The following is a 21,372-nucleotide window of genomic DNA, read 5'->3' as shown; positions in this document are numbered from 1 at the left end:
TGACACTGATTGGTGACTCTAGGTTTGATAAATGACAAACTCCTTGTAAACTAATTTACATCCTGCATTGTATTATATTCCAGTGCTGTGATCACAATTTATTGCTGACATTTAACCAGCTAAACTATAGACACATCCCCTGCAAATTATTAAGACCCATATAATGTAGGTAAGCAGTTTGAGCAGTGCAGATCTTAGGACGGCAAGGAATGTGAACAGATTTCAGCTCTGAGGCCATTTAAATTGCAACTAAACTACAACTTAAAGGGGTTTTGTAGAGTAAAAAACTATTTATGGTAGTCTTACAGGATGGGTCATCGATAGCTGATCGGCTGGGTGCTGATGCCTACCGCTCCCACTTATCAGCTGGTTAGCATAGCCATGGCACCCAAATGTGAGCCATGAACTGAAGCCAGAATACTCAGTTCTGTACGTTGTTTAATGGTGACGCTGAGTTACTACAACCCAGCTCCCATTTAAGTGAATAAGCTGTACTGCAGTAACCTGGAGCCACATTTATGCTAATCTGCTATTGATAACATATCCTGTGAATTATCCATTAATTTTTCTTATGCATAAGTCCTTTTAAAGTGTCACTGTCGTGAAATTTTTTTTTTGCAGAAATCAATAGTCCAGGCGATTTTAAGAAACTTTGTAATTGGGTTTATTATCAGAAAAATGCATTTTTATCATGAAAAAGCAGTTTGAAGCTCTCCCCCCTGTCTTCATTGTTCTCCTATGGAGAGAGCTAAAGAAAAGACCAAAACAGGACAACAAAGAGTTAATCTACAAATATCTCACCCGTTATCTTCTTGGACAGTCACCAGTGACCTGTCTGAGCTCGGATTACAGCTGTCACCCAGCTCCATGCCTGTAATCCTCTGTTATCTGCTTTCTGCTGCCGGCTAACTCCCTCCTTCCTCCTCCCCCCTCCCCTCTCCCTAGAACAGACAGGGTACGTCTCCTGCAACAAGTCACAATTTTCAGATTTTTTGGAGTGGATGAAAAAGAGGAAGGAGGGGGGGACCTGGGAAAAGGCTTACATGCAGATAATGGCAGATTTGGCTAATAAACCCAGTTACAAAGTTTCTTAAAATCGCCTGGACTATTGATTTCTGCAAAAAAAAAAATACGACAGTGACTCTTTAAATAACGTACATCTTTTGTCAGAGATTAAAATGGTCATTTTGAATAATTACTTTTTCTTAAATCTCAGATTGATCCCAATGTTTCTCTTGAGGTGGGAGTGTTATCCAATGGAGATGCAGAGACTAAATCATCTATAGGAAAAGAGCCATGTAACAAAGATTCTGCTGAAACAGTTGCCCAGTAAGTCCATTGATTTAAGTTTGTAATGTGTTAAATAAATGTAACTGGGAGGATGATCTTGTGATAAGCTGAGATTGCAACAGTCTGTTGAAAGCTAATATTTCGCTGCAGGTTAAAGGGTCTGTATTCAGCTGCATTAACTCAAATATTTGTGTAATTGATGTGATTCCTGTAATGGTTGGCCTGCTCTTGTTAGAGATAAAGTAAAAGCCAAGCTGTACTTAAGAGCTATAAGTGTCATGTGAAGAGGAACACAAAGCTGGCAATACACATCCGATGAATGTTAAGAAGCCCCCTGATTTTGGCGGGGCCATTAACTGTCTAATATGGATGGAGGTAGGGCTGGGCGGTATACCGCAAAAATACCGATACCGTCACTGGCGTCGGTTAACCGACCTCAACTTAGCCAGGACGGTATCTGCGGTATTTTTGCTTTCTATCTCCCTGTTAGAGTGCCCCCTCACTGCGCCCATCCTGTGAGAGCGCCCCCCCGCACACACGCACGCCGCCTGGCATTAGCGCTGTACATTATGTGCAGGGGCGCTAATATCAGAGACGGAGGTGGTGGAGGAGCAGCAGTGTAAGAAGGCCGCGCCCCCCGCAAGTCCCGTCCAAGCGCCCGCCCTCCTTACCCGTCCGGTCCCGTCTGAGGCTCCTCACCTGTCAGATACCACCCCACCGCCAGCGGTCCAGTCCCGTCCCGTCCGATGCCCCCCACTGGTCCCGTCCTGTCCGAGGCCCCCCACCTCTCCCCTCCGAGGCTCCTCCCCCACACACCCGGGCGGCGAACACTGCCCATGTTTTCCTGTGTGTGCAGGGACGCCGGCGTGTCAGAGCTGGAGGAGCAGCATTTGGGGGCGGCTGTCCTGTACTTCCCTAAGTAACAGTACAGGAGTGTAGCATAGGAGGAATGAATGGGCTGCAGCAGGCAGGATAAGTTATAGGAGACATCCTGCTGCAGCCCATTCATTCCTCCTATGCTACAGCCCTGTACTGTTACTAAGGGAACTACATTTTCCTGTATAGTAATACACCCCTATCCGCCGCCTTGTATAGTCATACACCCCTGTCCCCCCCCCCCCCCCCTGTATAGTCATACACCCCTGTCCCCCCCCCCCCTGTATAGTCATACACCCCTGTCCCCCCCCTGTATAGTCATACACCCCTGTCCGTCCCCCCTGTATAGTCATACACCCCTGTCCCCCCCCCTGTATAGTCATACACCCCTGTCCCCCCCTGTATAGTCATACACCCCTGTCCCCCCCCGTATAGTCATACACCCCTGTCCCCCCCCGTATAGTCATACACCCCCTATCCGCCCCCTGTATAGTTATACACCCCTGTCCGCCACCCTGTATAGTTATACACCCCTGTCCGCCACCCCTGTATAGTTATACACCCCTGTCCGCCACCCCTGTATAGTTATACACCCCTGTCCCCCCCCCTGTATAGTCATACACCCCTGTCCCCCCCCCCGCTGTATAGTCATACACCCCTGTCCCCCCCCCCTGTATAGTCATACACCCCTGTCCCCCCCCCCTGTATAGTCATACACCCCTGTCCCCCCCCCTGTATAGTCATACACCACTGTCCGTCCCCCCTGTATAGTCATACACCCCTGTCCCCCCCCTGTATAGTCATACACCCCTGTCCGTCCCCCCTGTATAGTCATACACCCCTGTCCCCCCCCTGTATAGTCATACACCCTTGTCCCCCCCTGTATAGTCATACACCCCTGCCCGCCCACCCCGCCTGTATAGTCATACACCCCTGTCCGTCCCCCCTGTATAGTCATACACCCCTGCCCGCCCACCCCGCCTGTATAGTCATACACCCCTGCCCGCCCACCCCGCCTGTATAGTCATACACCCCTGTCCGCCCACCCCGCCTGTATAGTCATACACCCCTATCCCCCCTGTATAGTCATACACCCCTGTCCGTCCCCCCTGTATAGTCATACACCCCTACCTCCCCTGTATAGTCATACACCCCCATCCCCCCCCCCCCCACTGTATAGTCATACACCCCTATCCCCCCTGTATAGTCATATACCCCTATCCCTCCTGTATAGTCATACACCCCTGTCCACCCCCCGCCTGTATAGTCATACACCCCTGTCCACCCCCCCCGTATAGTCATGCTCAGTGAGTTTTTTACTTTTTTGATATTGACAGTTTTTCATAGCAAGTGGGTGTGGTTTGCAAAAAGGGGCGTGTCATAATTATCGTTACCGCGGCTACATGTGCGATTAATCGCGATATTGATTTTGGCCCATATCGCCCAGCCCTAGATGGAGGTGTCCTAAACACTTCCTTCCGAAGGCAGATGTTGATGAGAAGAAGGGGTTGGATTTCACTATGTCTTATTTATTTTATTTTTTTTACAAGGGTAAACATTCATTAGAGGTGTCCCAAAGCATACCTTTTATAATGTACACTGACTCGATCGGCGTAATGTCTATTTTGCTGCCATATGTTCAGTATCCATGGATTCAAACACACCGTTCTGTGCACAAGCCCTATTGGATCAAGATAGGTCTTGTGCGCAGAATTGACTCGATGTGGTTGTATCCATGGGTACCAGTGGCAGAATAGATTTAACCCCAGGTCAGCGTACATCATGACAGGTATGTGGTAAAGATACTGCACCACATTGACTACACATGCACAGTTAGCCAAGCATGCATGTTTGTGGGGGGACAGCTGAAAGAGGTGTTGTTCACCTTAAGGGGGGCTTGACTCGAATGCAGTACAGGTTCTGTCATGGCTGCAAATCCCAGCCTGACCACATTTTGGTTTATAAAGTGATTGTATTGACTTTCAGTGTATTTGTAACTATAAAGCAAGTTTATCCTTAAAGAGAAGTCCAACTGAGTTGAAAAAATTCAGCCAGGCGAGTGCGAGAAAATAATAAACGAGTAAACATACCTGTCCTTGTGCCTCCATTGGCCCGCCCCCAGGTCCTGTTAACAGCCACCGGCTGTCATTTTTGGATTGAATCTGCATACATCATGTACCAGGCTCTTCCAGCTGCATTGTCACGGCCCAGCTGAGCAATTGAGTGGGCAATCATTCAATGGGTATGTGACATTGCAGCTAGGATAGGAGAGCTGCAGGACACTGGTGACTGTCAGTGGGACCCGACCTATGGGGCACAAGAATAGCTAAATTTTAGATTGTTAATTATTTTCCTGCAAACCCCTGCCTGTCTGCCTTGTTCTAATGCTGTGGGACTACTCCTTTAATTAATGTTAATATTTTTTAGGCCAGTAGCCATAACTGATTCAGAACAAGGTGAAGCAGCTTCTGTAAAATCTCTTCGCACAAGATTTCCAAAACCTTGTCCAAACCTTGCCCGGGCAACTACGAGAAAAGAGACCTCAACCACTGGGCCTAAAACTTTGGCTCCAGAGAAGGTCAGTCTATAGGAAGGACTCCATTATTGTACACAGAAGGACAAATACACCTGATTCCTGTATGTGGTGTAACTTTGTATGTGGAATGTTTTCACAGGGTGAAGAGACATTGAAAGTCACTGATAAGAATCCAGAGAAAAATGAGGACACCTTAGATACAGCAATTGCTGGCCACAGTGGTAAAGAAGCTGGACTGTAAGTAGATCATCTTGTGCATGTTTCCATGTTTACCCTTTATAAAATTGAACATCACTGCTTTGACCCCTGGACCCCATCCTGACCCCACTGTTGCAGAGTCTGCTGTGTAATTCACAATTTGTGGATAGGTCTCTTATACTGTCATATAAGTTCCACATTATTGGTTGCATGAAGTTCCCATCTCCTGTTCCTCATTTTGCATACCTAGTGCCGTTGAAGAAAGATCTGCAGCTATCAAGCCAGCAGCACTGAAACGTGGCAGACTTATCAGGCCTGTTCCCAACCTTGGAAAACAATCTGCCAAGATTTTGAGCCCAAAACAGACCAAGACAAATGAAGATTCTGCCAGTGTTCCTATGCTCAAAGTAATTTTAAATTACCAACTTTTTTATGTCCTATATATTGGCAGCTGTGACTCATTCAACTGAATATGTAGCCCAGCTTATGGTGACATGAGGCATTAAAGTGACAGCTCCCATGTTGATGCGCTGGTATACATTCGCTTGCTAGACACATAAGACTGACAAAAAAGTACCAAGAGGGGATTAAAGGCAATCTGTTATCAATATATTGTGCTCCGAGATAGTGTTAAAGAGGCAGTGTTGAGCTGTAGCATACACGACTCCTCCCTCCCCCACCCTTTTCTGCTATGAGTAATTGATGTGCAGTGCTGGAAGCTAAGTCCTGGTTGTCAAGGCTGAGAGCAGAGTACATCTTTATCTCTGCTGGCTCCCATAGAGAAGTGGTGGTTATGCACTACAGCTCCTTTTAGCTGGGAGTCAAGATGGGAAGGGGGAGTGTGGTTTCTGCGTTTTGGGAATCAGTTTGTCGAGTCCCCCTTTTTTTTTTTGTTTGTGAAGACAAAAAGGGACTTGCCTTTTGTAATATGCAGGATGTTATGGATATATGCTGAATGGTTTTCTTTTCTGCCGAAGGATAAAGAACCTGTGGCGGCCACTTCTTCACCATCTAACAAAAGAAAAGCCTCCAGCTGTAATGTTGACTTATCTCCCAAGAGAATCTGCCCATCCCCTACACCCCAGAAGACATGTTCATCTGATTCTGAAGTGGACCAGGATGCATTGACCATTGATCCTCAGAGTAGCAGCCAGTCTGGCAGTGAGCAGGACGCCGTTACTCCTCAACAATCTAGGTAAGTGACCTAGGTCTACTGTTCACAGTTCCTTGTGATGAATAAATGGATATGACTTGGTTGTCTTAAAAACTTAATGATTATGTTTACTTAGCATCAAATCTGCATTGTATACAGTACATGTGAACATACCTTTTGGACCCTCCAGATCCCCCTATTTAGACAGCAAGTGCAGAGCATCTGTTCAGCACTGAACCAGTGATCAGAGTTGTTTACCAACCTGAACCTCTTTCTGTATCAGGGTCAGTGGGCTTAATTCAGGCGAGTTACTGAAGGCAATGCTTTTACCAAGTCTGCCTCCATTTATTCCATTTATAAGTGCTTTAGCAGTGTGCGTGTAAACCCCCCCCCTCACCCCCCACCCCTTTTAGGAGATCATCAAGGACAAATGTAATGTGTGTACAGCAACATGTATTTGCTCTATGTAAATAACAAAAATTCTGTTTCACATAAAAGATTTGGAAGGCCGCTGAGAAAAGTGTCCTCTCCGCCATCTGCTTTGCCCAAATCTGAATATTCATCTGATCGTTCGGAGAAAGAAAAAGTTGTGCGCAATGTTAAATCTAGCAGAGTGGCAAAGCCGGGGGCCAGCAAGAGCAAAGGGAAGACCACTCTGGTGAAGATCAGGGCTACACAGCAGGAAGAGGATGAGGAAGAAGATGCGGAGCAGGGGTTTGAAGAAGAGACTTATGATCTTACACCTGATACACAGAACCAGGCGCCAGTGTTTGTTCCCTTCAGTCTTCGATCACCTAAGCCAGTTACAGCTGAGATTGAAGAGACTGTGGAAGAGGTATTGGTTTCTGTGTATTTGGTATGGGAAATGTTTTGCTTGTGTTTCTATGCTTTATAGTTGTATATTATGTGAAGGAAAAAAAACCAAAAGTTTTTCCTGTCTATATTTGTTATGCAGTCTGATACCTGTAGTTTATCCATTTCAGGATTGAGTAAAAACTAGTGTAGCATTGTTCTAGGGGCTTACTGTCTGCACCCACCATACCTCCCACATCTTACCTCTCAGCCAGAAACACATACATACTGTACATACATTCCGTTATGCATTCTCCCACTGCTTTTTATATTGTGTATAACTCGCTTAACATGGTCTTTATTTCTATAAAATTGTCCTTTTACATGTAGCTTGAAATACCGGTGGATGGTGTGGATTTGCAAAATAGCACAAACCAGGATTTGGAGTCAACTACTTTTCACCATGTAAGTATTCATGGGCTGGCCTTGACACAAGACCCCTAGCAAATATTTTACTAAGTAGCTGGTTTGTGAATATTGTTGTTGCTATATGACTTTTAAGCAGGCTAAATGGATTGGCCACTACTCTTGATGTTTTTAATAAAACATGTGTTGATGGCAATAGACCACTTGCTTTTTGTCGTTTAATACAATTGTACCCTGCTATGTATATTGGTGAAGCTCCTCCACCTTACTTCCTCCTTAGCTGTCCATCCATGCCATCCGTATGACGTTCCTGTCCATAACGTGATGTATTACCATGAAGGGTGGTGTGTTATATACGTGTGGTGTGAAATATAGAACACAAAAAATAGTTAGCCTTGCTGTATATGTGGCGAGGGGGGTTATGATGTTCTGTCAATTTATAAAAAACGAATAACCTAACAATGTCCAATATGGTTGCATCCTGTCTAGGTTGTGGATTCTCAATCTCAGTCCCATAAGAAAGGTAAATGTTCTGGGTGCTACCTATGTGTATTAATGCAAATCTGAGCCCTTTCTTGGAAATGACTATGAAGTCTGAAGTAGAGACTATGACCTGAGCCTTCTATTAACATTACATAATCTATACTGCCTTTAGAATATGGAAATGACTAACAAAATTCAAAGTGTATTCTTGCTTGCTCAGCTTTTCCTTAACTCCCGTAAACATTTAACATGGCCACTATGATTTCCGGAGAGTGCCTTCTCTGAATTAGTGACCGGGGCCTGAGGTGCAGTCTATACCCTTCAGGCCTTTACAGCATATCCAGTGGAATAGGAATACCTGTAATGTTTTTGTTTACCTTTTGATATGCCATGTGAGAAGGATCCTCATCTCTTTGTCAACTGCTTTTACAGAACAGTGTGATGGAAGTGCTGAAGCAGCAATGGCTCTAATATCAATGGGCAGTTCAGTCTACAAGCCGAATATAGGTATGTGTTTAACTAACCTTGTTTTCTGTGTGTGTTCTGTAGGGATGAACTTGGTTTTCTAGGGGCCATATTATCACCCTATATAATAGGGCCAGCAATCAGCTGACAAATGAGCAGACACTGTAACAGGGGATGTGCGACTGATGACAGTAGTGCCACACTAACAATGTAGCAGTGGTTTGTGCAGCTCTCTTCATCGGATACTCAAGGCTCGGCAAATGAGCGCCAATATTGAAGGAGTCAGGCCATCTGATAATGTCTCAATAGAGTTGATTCACAAGTATTTTAGGCAGACTGATGCAAACTGATTGCAAAATGTTCATCTTTTTTTTTAATGGTCCGATTGTATTTTGGCTTAAAAAAACAGACTTTTGTACATCAGTTTGCATCAGTCAGCATCCGTTTTTCTATCCGTTTATTTTTCTTCTTTGGTTTCTTGCTACTTCTGCGCATGCTCAGTGCATAAACGGATGAAAAAAAAACGGATGTGAACGGAAATACCTTCCGTTTTAGATCTGTCCTCATTGACTACAATGTAAAAAAAAAAAAACGGAAGTGCACTTTCCGTTTGTGATCCGTTTTTTTAAGCGGAAAGAGAAATACTGCAAACACTATTTTTTCTTCTGTTCAAAAAAACGGATCTTGAACGGATTGCATGCAAACGGAGCACAATTAGGGCAAACGGAGCACACTAAAATAGCATGGGAATCTATGGATATTTTAACGGATCCGACAGTTTCCGTTTTGCATACTCTAAAACGGAAAAGGTAGACGGAATGGTGCCGGATGGTCAAACGCTAATGTGAACGTAGCCTTAGTCACCTTTTAGCCAAAGACAGTGGAACTGAAACTGAGAAAACAGGAATGTAAATTGTTGCACCTTTTTGTGTTTGGTAAAATGGCAAAAATGTGTGTCAGTTTTTATGAGATTTTCAAAGCAAGTTTCCTTGTTGCTTACAACAGCAGGGGGAAATGACATGTCCAGACCTGGCAGAGAGAACAACCAAGAACAAGTCACAAGCTTACACCTGTTATCCTCCCCTTCAGTGACTTTGCTAGAAAGTAGCAATACTGTAGAGCCAAGGTTAGTGATGTTGGTAACCCCTAAATGACCAGGTCTGAAAAGGCCTTACTGACCAGAACATTTTTACTATTTATTTATTTTTTTTCCCAGTGTTTTTTCTTCATTGTTTTCTTTAAATCTTATTAGTTTTTATTATCTTTTTTTCCTCCATGCCAATAAGGGATTACTATTTTATAAAATTATTTTATAGTTATAATGTACAAGCATATTTCACAGGCAGCTCTAGATCCCCAGCGCCGCCTGTGGAGCATTTTCCCTGTGTATGATTGGGTCACTGGGGAAACCCAAAGACCCGATCAGAGCGAGGAATCCCCTTTGATAATGCTGTGGTCATGAACTGCGGCACTCAAAGGGTTAAACAGATCAGAGGTTCCTCCAACACTGCCTGTGCTCCAGAGAATGCCTAAGGACTGGAAGTTGTATGTGACAACTCTGGTTCTTAGTGCAGGAGAAGCCCTGGAGCCGCAATCTTTCTTTACTGCAGCAACATCTTTTGGCAGAAGGAGGACCTGTACCGCTGGGCATCAGAAGACAGTGGGCGGTCAAGAAGGGGTTAATTTTTTCCCACTTTAGTCTCTTTAGCAACCTAATAAACAATATGCTTTGTTTTAACAGAACGGTGGAAGATCCTGACACTGCTCCCAATGTAGAGAACACATACCAGACTAATGTGATCAGTTCAGACTTTGGTTCAGTTGAAAATGTACCAAATGCAGTAAATAACAGCTTGGTATTCCCTATAGAGCAGGTAAGTTGACCGCTAATATTATAGCTAGTAATGGACCATATCTTTATCAGTTTTTTCTGAATTTTAATATATATAATAATAATTTTGTTAATTTTTTTTTCTGTTGTGCCTTGTAGATAAGTTACCCTCTCATGCATGAGAATTCTTTGCGTGAAGATTTTGGCTCTGAGGATACCACTGTATCAGGTATGTTGCCTGTCTCAAGATTTCAGTCTGGTAACAAAGATAAAGTAATTCTTAAGTGTAGGTTCGTATGCTATTCTTTTTACATTGTTTTGAGCTATGTACATTTATGTTCACTATCCTAGCACAGGAAACTGTTAATTACAGAGTATTATAACCCCCAGCCCTTCACTGGTTGAGTAACCGAAGGGGTTGCTGTGCCTGGTCTTGCACATTAGACCCATTTGGGATTTCAGCTGTGCTTGGTTAGTGATGCAGGGTTCTGGGAGTTGGATCTCTAAGGACCCTATTCCACCAGATGATTATCGTTCAGATTATCGTTAAATCCTTCGAATCTAAACGATAATCGTACGGTTGAAATGCAGTTAACAATTAACGACCGAATGAGAAATCGTTGATCGCTTTATAAGACCTGGACCTATTTTTATCGTTGCTCGTTCGCAAATCGTTCACATTGAATAAGACGTTGTTCGGTCGTTTGCAGTAGATACGAGCGCAATAGCGAAGAAAAAACGATCGCAAATACGATCATAAGTAACGATTATCGTTCCATGGAAATGAGTGAACGTTTTAAGGTCTTTCGCAATAGCGGTCGTTTGAGATCGTTAATCGTTAACGATTATGCGAACGATAATCAACCGGTGGAATAGGGCCCTTTAGGGTCCATTTACACAGAGATTATCTGACAGATTATCTGCCAAAGATTTGAAGCACAAGCCATAAACAGACTATAAACAGAGATCAGGAAAGCCTGAGATTTCTCCTCTCTTCAAATCCATTTCTATCTTTGGCAGATAATATGTCAGATAATCTTTCTGTGTAAATGGACCCTAAGGATAGGCCATTAATATCAAAGTCCCAGAAAAAAAACATGATCACACTATAGTCTATTGACTTTGTATGTTTTATGGCAATGAATGAAGAGAGTTGTGCACCATCATCTTTTTATGTCCTAGTAGCCTAGTCTTTCAAACTTTTATTGGATATCTAAAGTCGTAAATGTCAAACATGGGGAATACCTCTTTAAGACCTCTTTTAAGAAGGTTGGAGTAAGCAGCAACACTTCATATTTTTCTTAGCTCTGCAGTAGTGCTCCCTAACACTGCTGTGTTACTCCATTCATCATCATCATTTAATAGTTACAGATCATATCATGATGGTGATATCCTGTTTTGTTTTCTTGTTTTCCAGGTTGCTTCTTAGGAGAACATACAACTGGAGAGGAAGCAACGTTTATTCTGACCCTGGTGGAGATTCCCATTAATGATGACTATGCCTATTCATGTGACTCCAGCATAGCAGAAAGTCTTCCAGCCCCTGTGCTGATCAGCTCCGGCTCCTCTCAAACACTAACACAGAGTCTGAATCCCAGGTGAGATAATGGTAAAAGATATACCTGGCTAAGTGGAAAAACATTGGTCCTCTTCAGACCGATGCAATATTGTTATTTATTTCCTTTGCATAGTGTGGAAACTGTACAGTATGAGCCTTGTATAGTTGGCCAGAATGACGAAAATCCAATGTTAGGACAGACGTCGAGAAAGAGAGGCGCTGAGTGCATTGATGAAGGAGATCAAACTCCTCTACAGAAGAAGCCACTTGTTTCTGAGGTAAACCACAGATTCTGGTCTCCATTACAAATGGGTGTACTTATTGGCTGTGATATGCTACTGTCAGCTAGTTGGTGGGCTTCATGCCCAATTCCCAATAGGGGAGAGCTCACGCCTTCATATATATAAGTAAAGCTGTCGGCTATTGTGTAGAACTACCTACTGGACTTGTAAGCCCAGAATGAGCCAAAAATTATATAAATTGATCGATTCTTTAAAAAAAACTCACACTTGTTTTTCATTTTTGTAGCAGGTTGTTGATCAGGAAATTGAAGTTGCAGGTAAGCCTTTGTTAAATAGATCTTTTTTTTTTTTTTCTTTTTTTTTTGCACTGAACCTGGAGGCACTGCAATACCAGGTCAATACCTGGAGAGGACAGAGCAAGCTCTTTTTCCATATCCCTGTTCTAAAAATCCATTTAATGTATGATCCCCAGATAGGCAATGTATCAGATAATAAACCAATAAGAACACATACTACACTTTATCTTAGCCAAAAGGCCGAGAAGCGATATGTCTTATTTTTTCATGTGCATTTCTTATGTATAATTACTTTTCGGGTTGTCTGGATAACAAAACATTTATTTATAGGGATTATCCAGGAAAAACATAGCTGCTTTCTTCTGAAAACAGCACCACTTCTGTCCTCAGGGTTGCGTTACATTACAAGTGAATGACAGTCACTTCAATGGACTTAAGCTACAATAGAACACCCAAGGTGATGAAGAGTGGTGCTGTTTCTGGAAGAAAGCAGCCATGTTTTCTGAACACTCATAAGCCACTTTTTAAGTTAATTTAGATTCCAGGGTGGCTGCTTAAAGATTTATGGACATGGAGACCTCAGCTTCTCCTTGTTTTAAGAAATCTGCATTTATTTTAGTGTTTTTATATTTCTGAAAATCGTTAAACAAGTCGCCCTTGGAAAGCAGCCATGTTCTCACTTGCAAAAGATAATGCTTGGGATCATTGTAAAACTTAGCACGCAGCTATGGTTATGATATGTGAAGGATTACATGATAAGTTCACCCCATTAAACCTATCCTTTCATGCCAATGTTAATATACTATCTTTAGAAAGTTATTAGAGTTCATAAATTTGAGTCAATGATTGTATTTCTAATATCACACAACCTCATTTGACATTCATATTCAGACTATTTCCATTTCAATGTTCTAGTACAATAATCCCCAGAATTTATAACATTACTAATTCCTACAACCCCTTCACTTCCCATCCCCCTATTTGAACAAAGCTATATTCTGTTTCACTATGTGATGATTTATTCATCAATAAACAAAGATCCTCATGGCCATAGCCAGCTCCTAGCATCACATACATGTCTATTTTTTAGCTGTGGATGGTGATGGAGAAGCAGCAGTGACTAAGGCCAGGGATGAAGAAGCAGTGTCTCAGGTCAACACCACTGCTGTAAGAGGGAAACCCCGGACCTGGCCCACAGCAAAAAACAGCAATACCGTACCTGTGGAGATGCCTGGAATGTCACTGTCTGAATCATCAACCAGAAGCTTGCCTATAGTACGTGCAAATCCAGTAACCACTACTAAAACAACACTGAAAAGGTGAGCTATCTCTGGTGTGAACACACATACCATATGGCTGGTATTCTGTCTTTAGGAGAAATGGCCCTGGCAATAATCACACAGTTTATTCCCACTAATATTATTTAGCATCTACATTTTTATTCAGTACAAAATACACTGCCAAAATCTAAAGTCTATATTGGGCCATGCTTTAACATTTTCTTGGTCTCTCAGGCCTGGGAAAAAACCATTGGGATTTTTATCTTTGGTTTGCCAAGAAAAACAACCCAAGAAATCAAATGAAGAAACTCAAAAGAAAAAAGACCCAAAGAGAAAATGTAGAAAGACTTCCCCTACAGTCCATGGAAGTCCAGATGTGAACCTCGAAAGTGCCAGAGACAGTGAAGTGCCTACATCCATGAATTCACCTGTGGGAATTCAGCATACTGCTCGGCAAGGGGGCCTGCCCTCCACATCTCGGGTAAGTTTGAGTAAGCAATTTTCTATCTGGTTTTCATCTGAGATTTGTTGATGGAAGTTCCACCTTCTCTCTAAGGTAGAGTCAACCATAACCATAGGGATTGGATCTTATTTTACTGTGTTGTTCATGAATTTCTCTATTGCTTCTTTTAGTTTTACTATCTGCCCTTTTTATGTGACCTTTTTGTTTGTTAGAGCTCACTGATCCAGTTGAAGCATCCTCTCTCTTAAAGGCCACTTTATAGCCAAATTTAGCAGGCCCTTTCTGTGCCATCCTGGTTGGCGCTCAGAACAGTGATGCCATCCATAATATGGCTGTGCATGGCAAAGCATGTGGCCATGCTACTCCCATGGTGTCTTCCCCGGGCCATACAGGCTCAATGGAAAATGCATAATAGGGAGTGTGATGACATGCTTGCTCTTATGGATGAATGGGCGCTGAGCAGGATGGCACAGCAGGGGCAGGGCCTCATATATATATATAATCATTGTGGATTCTAATGTAAGTGCTTATATGGCATAAAGTTGCAAATGCAGAAAGCTGATAAATGTTGCTATAAAGTGCCACCCGTTTAAAGGAATAGATTTATTTAAAAAGACCCCAAGTATTATTAATGGAACTTGTTGGGTGGGGGCTCTGCTATATGTTTCGCATTGAGGCCCACACTGATTCTTATGTCTTTGTTAACATTTCAGATTTCAGACAGTCCAGAGCCAGAACTACAAAAAACATCCACAACCCCTGAGCTTGCTACTGAAGAGGAAGCCGCTCCGGTGTCAGAATACTTTTTTAGTGATATTTTCATGGAGGTGGATGATTGATGGACCCTAGCTGGTGGCTCCACATGTCTTGTATAGTATGTGAGCTGGATGTGCATTGTACAGCAGGGAACATGCATGAACAGTATTTTTTTTAAAATTTATGTATATCTGTTGTGTACAGTCCTAAAGAAATCTCTATTTATTTATTTAAAGTTAATTTATTGGCTCATTTTGAGCTGTAGGCTGCTACACGTTGCTGTGCAATGCATTACAGGATGCTATCATCAGGTTCATATACTTGGACTAGCTTACCTGAATTATAGCATTAACAGGATGATTTTTTTTCTTTCATATTAACACCATACAGTTGTATTGTAGGGGGTGCTTCTTCTTGATTCATACTGCAGGTTGGAAATCTCATCAGGATCTAATTTCCGTTTTGGTGCTGTAAACCTATAGTATCAACAGGAGGAAAAGTGTCATGTTCCTAGTTCATATAATAATCTGGTGCCTTTTCAAATAGAGCTTACTGCCTGAGCAGAAGAACATTTACAGTGAATTTTGAGGGAAATAAATATATCTATAATGATGACAATGAAATGCAAAAATGTAACTTTAAAAAATTCATTGAAAACTTTTCCATATTTCTACCATCTCCATTGTTGCTTGTGCATGCCAACTAGTAAGTTTATCCATAGTAAAATTAAATGTTATTCAAGTTAAAAAAAATATACTTCCTGTATCAATGTTTATGTGTTCCAGATGCTTGCAGTTAGTCAATAGGAACCTTAACTGCTTACTTTCAATGGTTAAAAATCTGTCTTGGTCATTTGATGATTGTGTTAGAAGCTATAACCAGCTGTACTCCAGTGTGTCTAACGGATGAACAGGACAGACAGCAATTCACTGGAAGTAAATAATGCAGAATCCTAATAACTGACAGCGAGCAGAGATCTTGAGGACATGAATTGAAAAAAAGAGTTAATTTAAAACATCTAACATGTTAAAGGGGGTGCAAGGATGGTTACAGCTGTACGAAGCTGGATGAACTTGGCTCTGCGGTTTTTACCTCTGACATTAAACATGCCTTCAGGGACAATCCAAGCCCTGTAGACATAAGGGATGTCAGAGGGAGACTTAAAAGTAGTAAAATCATACTTACCCAGGTCCCGACCACCAGTCCCAATGATGCCTGGCCACCGCTCTCATAGCTGGTTGTCGGGATCCTAGCATTTGTACCATCACCTAACTAATGATTAGGTGATAGGAACACCCCTTTTAACACTATAAAATAATAGGATTTTGGCAAATTTATTTATAGGTGAATTGGCAAATCTATTTGTTCATCTCTAGAAACTACCATTATAGGAAAAGTTTTAGGGTCACTTTGATAACCTGGATTAATTTCTCATAAAATTAGATTCCAAGTGTCATATTGCCTTTCTTATATCCGTATCTAAGAAATTCTTACATACTTAAACCACGTGGTTAAGGCTTGTAATAAGTTTGTAATAAGTTACTTATTCTGGCAAGCTCCGAAGACATTCCTGTGCACTATGGGCAATCCCCCTGCCTGTTAGAAGGGTTTCTTGACGGTAAGCTGTTCAGAGTATCACAGCATTATATTATAAGTATTATATTTACTGCCAGTACTACTACAGGGTAAATGTTAAAGGATTAGAAAAACATAGCTGTTTCCTTCCAGAAACAGCACCACTTTTGCCTCAGAGCCTCGTAGCCAGAACGCAAGGGGCCCCATAGAAAAAAACTAAATGTTTGTCATGGTCGCTTTTGTGCTGGCTGGCGGATGAGTGAACGCTGGGAGGAATGCCAAACTCGGGGAGAATGTGCCTGTGCCAAACACTATGATGTATTTGTAGTAGGGATGGTCTGAACCGAGTTCGGTTCGGGTTCGTACGAACCCGAACGCTCGGCAGCAGATTCCCGCTGTCTGCCCGCTCCGTGGAGCGGGCGGATCCAGCGGGAGGACCGCCTGGAAAACTGGGATACAGCCATAGCCATAGGCTGTATCCCAGTTTTCCAGGCGTTACACCCGCGGGATCCGCCCGCTCCACGGAGCGGGCAGACAGCGGGAATCTGCTGCCGAGCGTTTGGGTTCATATGAACCCGAACCTCGGCAGGTTCGGACCATCCCTAATTTGTAGGTATTGCACGGGTCTAAAGCAGACTTGGGAGTCTTCATCACAGCTGCCAACTGTGCTGAACGCTTGGAATAGGGGGAACAGTGTGCCTGTGGAGTAGCCGCTGGTTTGCCTGGTCATGTACCTGCAGCCGGTGTCTCGCAGTTGTCCCCATGTTGTACTTTGTCACAGCATAGACTATCACAGCCTCAGCTCTTCCCTTTACCCACAGTGCCCTGCAGGTCCGAGCTGATGCTGGTTTACAGTTTGTGTGGCACTGCACTCAGTGGACTAGCTAGTACCATGCTTTGCCTGGCCCCCCATGCACAGGCCCCATAGCAGTTGCATGGTCTAGCTCCATGGTAGCTACGCCGCTGCCTCAGTTTGTGTGTGGTATTGCAGCTCAATTCTGACATGAATGGGGCAGTGTTGAAAAACAACTCTCAACAGAAAGTGTGGTGCTCTTTTTGGGAGAAAGCAGCTGTTTTTTTATTCCTTGATAACCCCTTTTAATATTACACAAGGCCCATTTAAATCAATGTTTTGTCTATGTAATACAGGACAGGTCCTCTAGAGCAAAAGACACAGCTGCAGCAATGCTGGAAGAGGGCATGGGTCCTTGAGAGGCGGGCATCTACTGAACATATATAGCATATCCTGTGGCTATGTCAAAAACATCCACTTGCAAATAGTCCTTATAGATGGAAATACATTTTTCATATCAGACAACTGTTTTAGAGTATGTACTTGTTTGGATAAAAAAAAAAAAACACCTAAAGATGAAATGACTTTGTATGAATTGGTTACCATGGCTCATCTGAGCGTCATGATAATGGATGTCATTGTCATTAGGGCTAGGGCGGCCCATAACAGATTGTACTTGGACAAAATATAGCTCTGCTTTGTTACAGCATAATATGGTTTGTGCTTTATATCGGAGGTGAATGAGATGAGCCAATCTTACATGTACAAAATTTATATTTCCAACCTTGAGCGAAGTGCTTCGTTGGATCAGCTCTCCGCTCATCACTGTCTACAGTCTGCTAGAATATAACTTATTAAATCTATGTCTATGCATTTGGAGTTCTGTATAAATGGAGCCATACCCACCACAGAATTTTGAACCTCAAAACATTAGAAGGTAGATATTAACTTAAAATTTTTTGTGTTATATTTGGAATTGTCTATATATTCACGTTTTATGCCCTGTATGATCCTTCTTTTCTCTTTTGTATCTTTTTAATACAAAAATCTTAACACATGTGAGATTAAAGCCGACTTTAACACCGCATTCCCTATAAAATAACAATTCTGGAACATCTATTCTTATAGCTGTGAGATGTACCCCTGTTGTTCTAACTAGAACTATGACTAAATAGCCAATTGGGTGTTACCAAGTGGGGGGTGTCCCTACACTGTGTGACACTGTCAGCTCTGATTGGATAGTGTCAGACTATAAAGAAGGGACACATTCCCAGCTGGTAATGCCCAAATGACTATTTCTTGTTCTTACTAGAAATATATAGCTAGTAGAACAGGACAGGACATCCTCCAGAATTGTTGCTTTATGGGGAACATAAATATTTACTAAATTATACAGGTCTGGAGAAGCCAAGTGTCCACTTAATGGTAAAAGTCAGGTGACATACATGTTTATTGCACAGATAACACTTATTCTTGTTTTTTTTAATGAAGATCTTGTGTACATGAACATTACACTGGTGTGCTTTTGTGTTGTGTTTGCTTTCTGAACAAAGCTTAGTTCTATGGATGACATTCTGGTTTGTATTTTTGAATGATGTTTGAAATTTATTCTTGGATTTTTTTTTACTTTTTCCCATTTTTGATACTCAGATTATTTTATTTGTAACTGTATAAAATGTACACTATGTAAAAAATAAATGCAAGTGATGTTTTTAATCTGTCTGTTTCTTATACTTACAGTACTAGTATTATGCACATTTTTATATATGCCCAAAGCATAGTTTTTTTCAAGCGTATTGGTAGATGGAAGTATACAAATCAAGTGTCACCTGTATCGCTTTAGCACTGTATCACTATTTCTGTGCAGTAAATACTGATGGGCGTCTTAGGCAGGAAATTTAATTACATTTTAAAAAACAGATGCAATACGGAAAACATATATTTTATATTTGTTTTGATCTCTTTCTGTAGACTTCAGTGGGCTTTTTGCATTTCAAAACAGATGAAAGTAGCACATGCTGCATTTCTAAAATACACTGTAAATAGCCACATAGATTAAATCGAATGTACATCTATATGGGCGTTTTACATTAACAGGCTGGCGCGAGGATGCCGGTGGCGTGATTCTAATGGAGCTGCTTCGGCGGGACCGCTCCGAGTGCTTCATGCCCAGCCACTGCTCGGGAATAGGCCGGTGCCTTGCATGGGAACCAAGCAGCAGCTCAAAAAAAGGACTGTGGCAACAGCATCCCCTTGTCAGTCTGTTAATATTAAAAGCCCATAGCTATAAAAAAAGATATAAGATATAAGTGTTTTTATTACATTTTTTTGCATGTTTAGAAGAAATACAATACATAGGAATGGGAGAAAAAAAAAAAAAAAGAAAGACACAATAGAACTTTTTGCAATGTCCCATACAATGAATATATTGGTTCTAAAAAGAGATAAACAAATGACAAAAAATAAACTAATAGTCCAACATAGATTACTGGCAGAAACAGTTTCCCAATTGTGCAAAATAAACAATATAGTATCATGATGTGAGAGAGGGAGGAGATCTGCCCCAAGTAACCTATAGGTTATCACTTTTCTCCATAGTAAATACCCACTGTGTAAAAAAAAAAAAAAAATTGACATGACTCCAAGAGGTCAGGTTTGACATGGTTCTGAGTGTTCACACAGTGGGCAATGACTAGAACATGCCAGAAGAGCATGCCCATAACATTTTTTCCTGGCCCTTTACCACGTAACCAAGATGGATTTATAGCCTATGTTTCTGGGAATGTTTAGGTTTCTAGTACAGAGAGCAGGGAGAGAAGTGCTCGGCTCTCCCCAGTTGCTGTAGTGATTGTTTAGGGTCTAAACACTTGGGACTTGCCCAAAATTTTCTTAAAGGGAACCAATCACTCATAAAAGTGATATAGAGCTAAGTAAATGTGCCGGTACATGACCGAGCACACTTCCTAAACATACAGTATACCTATGCCCAGCACCCGTGCCCGTTATGATCAGAAAACTTACATTGAAAAAGTCCCACACTATATGTAAATGTAAATATTCATCTGGGTGTTGTGGCGGTAGTCACAATCCCCTGGGCATGCCAGCGCTGTAATCATGCTCCCCTCTGGGCATCATTCACAGCACTGTACCAGTTATACTTTGCAGCAGGTGGTTTCCAACTCGGCGATTCAATGTTGTCATCATGGCGGACAGTGGGAAATGACTCTTCTGTACTGAAAAGGTCAGCGCCAACTAGTTGGAAGACCGCTACCTGCAACGTATGGCTGTTACAGCCCTGTGAATCACGCCTAGAGGGGGTTGTGATTACAGCGCTGGCACATCCAGGACACTGTGACTACATGCACCAGCCAAAATGCCCAGATGACTAGTTGGCCTGCATTTACATACAGTGTAGAACTTTTTCAAAGGAAGTTTTTTTTAATCATACCAGGCATAGGTATATATTTAGGAAGTGTGCCTCATGATGTACTTAAATGTTCTCTTTAAAGTGTCACTGTTTTGTTTTTTTTTAGAAATCAATAGTACAGGCGATTTTAAGAAACTTTGTGATCTGGTTTATGCATTTTTATCATGAAAAAGCAGTTTGAAGCTCTCCCCCCTGTTTTCATGGTTGTCTATGGAGAGGGGAGGGGTGGAGGGAGATGAGGCACCAAAACAGGACTACAAAGCGGTAATTTACAGCTACATCACCAGGCTATCTCCTCTGAGGTCAGCTCTGATCTCTAAATACCGGCTTTCATGCAGCTCCCGCTGTGTAATCCTTTGTTCTCTGCTGCTGACTAATCTCCCTCCTTCCTCCTCCCCCCTCCCCTCTTCATAGACAGGGGCATGTTTTATGCAACAAGACACAATTTCCTGATATTTTGCAGTGAATGGAAAAGAGGAGGAGGAGGGGAAGCCTTTTTGAATGCAGATAATGGCATATTTGCCTAATAAACCCAATTACAAAGTTTCTTAAAATCGCCTGTGTTATTGATTTCTGCAAAAAAAAAAAAAAAAAAAACAATTATGTAATTCTTTTCCTGGACCTTCTCCTGGGCACCGGCAGCCCTTGGCAATGGCGCTGCTTCTCCCCGACGCTGGTAGAAGCTCCTCCTGCCTGCAGCAGCTCCCCCGGACCTTCTTTTGGCTGGAGTGAGGGTGCCAGCTGACAGGAGAAGATCCCAGGGAGCTGCTGCAGGCAGGAAGAAGCTTCCCCGAGCTGGGGGAGCTGTTCCTACCAGGCGAGTGTTTGGGTCTGCCCCGATATCAGCAATATTATCCTGGGGGACGGGCACCACAAATTTGCCAGGAGCTCTGGGGGAAGAAGCAGCAACTGCTGGGCACAGTCCTGCCATC

The 21,372-nt window shown here is 42.4% G+C and overlaps 1 protein-coding gene and 1 non-coding gene across 4 annotated transcripts in view; one reads left to right on the top strand and one right to left on the bottom strand.

Moving 5' to 3' along the window:
• The window catches only part of BDP1 (BDP1 general transcription factor IIIB subunit), a 48,315-nt gene extending 31,718 nt beyond the window's left edge, over positions 1-16,597 (top strand). For 2 of the 3 annotated variants that reach the window (XM_069962828.1, XM_069962827.1), the window contains exons 28-45: positions 1,217-1,329; positions 4,594-4,744; positions 4,842-4,939; positions 5,151-5,307; positions 5,878-6,095; positions 6,552-6,888; positions 7,236-7,310; positions 7,761-7,794; positions 8,187-8,261; positions 9,225-9,345; positions 9,961-10,093; positions 10,210-10,279; positions 11,468-11,648; positions 11,742-11,886; positions 12,137-12,167; positions 13,237-13,465; positions 13,661-13,907; positions 14,603-16,597. In XM_069962828.1, coding sequence (XP_069818929.1) covers positions 1,217-1,329; positions 4,594-4,744; positions 4,842-4,939; positions 5,151-5,307; positions 5,878-6,095; positions 6,552-6,888; positions 7,236-7,310; positions 7,761-7,794; positions 8,187-8,261; positions 9,225-9,345; positions 9,961-10,093; positions 10,210-10,279; positions 11,468-11,648; positions 11,742-11,886; positions 12,137-12,167; positions 13,237-13,465; positions 13,661-13,907; positions 14,603-14,728 — 2,541 coding nt within the window. In that variant the 3' untranslated portion in view covers positions 14,729-16,597. The remainder of the gene's footprint in view (positions 1-1,216; positions 1,330-4,593; positions 4,745-4,841; positions 4,940-5,150; positions 5,308-5,877; positions 6,096-6,551; positions 6,889-7,235; positions 7,311-7,760; positions 7,795-8,186; positions 8,262-9,224; positions 9,346-9,960; positions 10,094-10,209; positions 10,280-11,467; positions 11,649-11,741; positions 11,887-12,136; positions 12,168-13,236; positions 13,466-13,660; positions 13,908-14,602) is intronic. The other variant, XM_069962830.1, reaches the window with a different exon arrangement.
• Positions 12,208-12,398, bottom strand: LOC138787655 (U2 spliceosomal RNA). Its single transcript, XR_011362419.1, has one exon. It is a non-coding gene; the product is annotated as a U2 spliceosomal RNA (small nuclear RNA).
• Positions 16,598-21,372: the final 4,775 nt, after the last annotated feature.

The sequence above is a fragment of the Dendropsophus ebraccatus genome, chromosome 3, assembly GCF_027789765.1.
Source record: "Dendropsophus ebraccatus isolate aDenEbr1 chromosome 3, aDenEbr1.pat, whole genome shotgun sequence".
Lineage (NCBI taxonomy): Eukaryota > Metazoa > Chordata > Amphibia > Anura > Hylidae > Dendropsophus > Dendropsophus ebraccatus.
The sequence above is the reverse complement of the archived record's forward strand: the minus strand, read 5'-3'. Positions and strand labels throughout refer to the sequence as shown.